We start from the raw sequence: 4178 nt of genomic DNA, 5'->3' as shown, positions 1-4178 counted from the left end.
GGCTAAGCACAGTGAATTTTCATCTGTGAGCAACAGGGAACCATAAAAGGTTTTTGACAAGGAGAGTAGAATGATCAAAGATGCCTTTTAACAAAGGAATTTGTTCAGCCATATAAAGGATGAATTAGAACTGCAGTGGCTGGCCAGGTAGGGAGGAGAGTGCTGTGCACACAGCTGTTCAGTTTGGAGTCAGAAAGATCAATTATAAAGCAGTTGCAATAATCCAGGCAAGAGATAGCAAGGACCACTGTGGTAACTATGGAAGGATGAGAATCGTGTCTGAGAATTTCAAAACTGCAGGAGAGGTGAGAGAATAATACTTACTGAATGTGTATATTTATCATAGATCTAATCTAATTTATCATAGATCTAATCTAATCCATGGACACACAAAATGTATAAAGCTCAAACGGATCTCCCTAATGCCAACCCCATGGTTTTCTATCCCTCTCTATATACTCCAAGTTGCCTCATAAATTACCTATCCTCAGGCTAGTTGTGGCCACTTTTGGTCCAAACAAAAATTTTCAAGGTCAGAGCATGAGGCAGAAGTGTCTATAAGTGGAATGTGTGCAGGAAAGGGTTAATTCAGCAGGTCCACTTGTCCAAACTCAGCACCTTCCACAGTAAGGTTTGTATTTATGCCTGGTCCATTACCAGCCACTGGAGATGACTTTGGAACATTCTGCCAGATAAAAGTGTTTTTGCATGCCTAAGGCCTTGGGCCATGCAGTATCAGTTTGACCCGATGATTTATGATGAACACCATTTTTGTTTTTTTTAACTCTGGGGGTTGGGGGCTGGAGACCGGGTAGCTGAGGTCAGAAATATGGTGGCTGCTGCACACTTATGTCACTGACCCTCAGTAAAAACCTGAGGCAACAAGACTTCAGTGAAATTCCCCAGTTCGTAACACTTTGCCTGTGTTATCACACATTACTGTTGAGGGAGTGAAACAAGTTGCCCTGAAACTCCACTGGGAGGGAACACTTGGAAGATGGTGCCTGGTTTCCCCTGGATTGTCTCTCCTTTTGCCTTTGCCCTTTGCTGATTTAACACTGTAATCTTTCTCTGTAATAAACTGTTAAGGTGCATCTAACAGCTTTGCTGAGTTCTGTCTTTCCAGCACACTGTTAAGTCTGACGGTGGCCTTGGGGACCCTGATACAGGGCAGTTGCCTCATGAAGGACTACAGTCTGATAAATATGTTTTTGTTTGGTTGGTTGTTTTTTGTTTTTTTGTTTTTTTTCTAGCACAGCTAGTGAAGGAAACTGAAAAGTAATCTGAGAGAGTTGGAAGAGCAGAAGACTACACTGAAGGGATGAATGGAAGATGGAAAGATGGAAGGATGGATGAATAGGTAGATGGGTGGGTGGATGGATGGTTGTATGGATGAGCAGATGGATGGACAGAAAGAAAAGGATAAAAGATGATATTCAGAGTGGATAAAGAATGAAATTAGGGGTGCCTGAATAGCTTAGTCATGGAGTCTATGACTTGATTTCAGGGTGTGGATTCAAGCCCTGCACTGGGTGTAGAGATTACTTAAAAATAACATCTTAAACTCTCTTGAGTCACCCCCGCGCAACCTTGGTGCAGCGTTGTAGCCAGACGCAGCCCCTGCCAACCGTGGTCTGTAGTGCTTGCAGCTCTTCTCCTTTAAGACACCTGAGGAAGTGCACTATGGAGAGGAGGAGGTGGAGACTTTTGCCTTCCAGGCAGAAATTGCCCAGCTCATGTCCCTCATCATCAATAGCTTCTCGTCTAACAAGGAAATTTTTCTTCGAGAGTTGATCAGTAATGCTTCTGATGCCTTGGACAAGATTCACTATGAAAGCCTGACAGACTTTTCCAAGTTGGACAGTGGTAAGGAGCTGAAAATTGACATCATCCCTAACCCCTAGGAATGCACCCTGACTCTGGTGGACACAGGCATTGGTATGACCAAAGCTGATCTCATAAATAACTTGGGAACCATTGCCAAGTCTGGCACTAAAGCATTCATGGAGGCTCTTCAGGCTGGTGCAGACATCTCCATGATTGGACAGTTTGGTGTTGGCTTTTATTCTGCTTATCTGATAGCAGAGAAAGTGGTTGTTATCACAAAGCACAATGATGATGAACAGTATGCATGGGAGTCTTCTGCTGGGGGCTCTTTCACTGTACGTGCAGACCATGGTGAGCCCATTGGCCAGGGTACCAAAATGATCCTCCATCTTAAGGAAGACCAAACAGAATATTTAGAGGAGAGACATGTCAAAGAAGTGGTGAAGAAGCACTCCAAGTTCATAGGTTATCCTGTCACTCTTTATTTGGAGAAGGAACGAGAGAAAGAAATTAGTGATAATGAGGCAGAGGAGGAGAAAGAGGAAGAAAATAAAGATGATGAGGAGAAACCCAAGATTGAAGATGTGGGTTCAGATGAGGAGGATGATAGTGGGAAGGACAAGAAAAAAAAAGACAAAGAAGATTAAGGAAAAATACATTGATCAAGAAGAACTGAACAAGACCAAGCCCAGAAACCCTGATGACATCACCCAGGAGGAATATGGAGAGTTTTACGAGAGCCTTACTAATGACTGGGAAGATCACCTGGCAGTCAAGCACTTCTCTGTAGAAGGTCAGCTGGAATTCAGGGTATTGCTGTTCATCTCTCATCGGGCTCCTTTTGACCTCTTTGAGAATAAGAAGAAAAAGAACAACATCAAACTCTATGTCCGCCATGTGTTCATCATGGACAGCTGTGATGAATTGATACCAGAGTATCTCAACTTCATCCGTGGTGTGGTTGACTCTGAGGACCTGCCCCTGAACATCTCCCGAGAAATGCTCCAGCAGAGCAAAATCTTGAAGGTCATTCACAAAAATATTGTGAAGAAGTGCCTTGAGCTCTTCTCTGAATTGGCAGAAGACAAGGAGGACTATAAGAAATTCTATGAGGCGTTCTCTAAAAATCTAAAGCTTGGAATCCATGAAGATTCCACTAACCAGCGCCGCCTTTCTGAGCTGCTGTGTTACCACACTTCCCAGTCTGGAGATGAGATGACTTCTCTTTCAGAGTATGTGTCCCATATGAAGGAGACTCAGAAGCCCATCTATTACATCACTGGTGAGAGCAAAGAGCAGATTGCCAACTCTGCTTTTGTGGAGCAAGTGCGGAAATGGGGCTTCGAGGTAGTATGACAGAGCCTATCGACGAGTACTGCGTGCAGCAGCTCAAGGAGTTTGATGGGAAGAGTCTGGTCTCAGTTACCAAGGAGGGCCTAGAGTTGCTTGAGGATGAAGAGGAGAAGAAAATGGAGGAGAGCAAGGCCAAGTTCGAGAATCTCTGCAAACTCATGAAGGAAATATTGGACAAGAAGGTTGAAAAGGTGACCATCTCCAACAGGCTGTTTCTTCACCCCGCTGCATTGTGACTAGCACCTACGGCTGGACTGCCAACATGGAGTGGATCATGAAAGCCCAGGCACTCCAGGACAACTCTACAGTGGGCTATATGATGGCCAAAAATCACCTGGAGATCAACCCTGGCCACCCCATTGTGGAGACGCTGCGGCAGAAGGCAGAGGCAGACAAGAACGACAAGGCTGTCAAGGACCTGGTGGTGTTGCTGTTTGAAACAGCTCTGCTCTCCTCTGGCTTCTCACTGGAGGATCCCCAAACTCACTCCAACCACATTTACAGCATGATCAAGCTAGGCCTGGGCATTGATGAAGATCAAGTGACAGCAGAGGAACCCAGTGCTGCTGTTCCTGATGAGATCCTTCCACTTGAGGGTGATGAGAATGCCTCTCGCATGGAAGAAGTCAATTAATTTCTCCTTGCAGACCTTGTGCCCTCTGTATAGTGTCCCCATGGCTCCCCAGCAGCCCTGAGTGGCTCCAGTTCACCTGGTTCCCTCTGCTGACGTCTAGTGGATTCTTTTCCCCTCCTGTCTTTGTTCGAGGCAGGAAAGAAGGGCCTTAAGCCCTAGCCCTCATGACATTTGACAAGGGGTTTGGATGTGTATTGTGGTGTTTATTTTGTTCTGAGATTAAAGTATGCAAAATAAAGAAGATACAGTTTTATACAAAAAAAATCTTAAAAAATGAAATTAGCTTGCATGAGGGTATTTGAAAACCAGTGATCACCATGAAGAGAAGAGTTTCAATAAATGAATAAAAGCAATTGTAAAAGGG

General features: G+C 44.6%; 1 protein-coding gene across 1 annotated transcript; it reads left to right on the top strand.

Annotated features, from left to right (window-relative positions):
- Positions 1 to 266: 266 nt before the first annotated feature.
- Positions 267 to 3866, top strand: LOC129494639 (heat shock protein HSP 90-beta-like). The gene is given in 5 exon segments (XM_055301535.1): positions 267 to 305; positions 1641 to 2446; positions 2448 to 3175; positions 3178 to 3387; positions 3390 to 3866. Coding segments are annotated over 5 exon segments (2208 nt in total). The 3' UTR covers positions 3815 to 3866.
- The last annotated feature ends 312 nt before the right edge of the window (positions 3867 to 4178 follow it).

This window comes from Nyctereutes procyonoides, unplaced genomic scaffold (genome assembly GCF_905146905.1).
Source record: "Nyctereutes procyonoides isolate TBG_1078 unplaced genomic scaffold, NYPRO_anot_genome, whole genome shotgun sequence".
NCBI classification, from domain to species: domain Eukaryota; kingdom Metazoa; phylum Chordata; class Mammalia; order Carnivora; family Canidae; genus Nyctereutes; species Nyctereutes procyonoides.
Note: the sequence above shows the minus strand (reverse complement) of the source record. Positions and strands in the feature narration are given on the sequence as shown.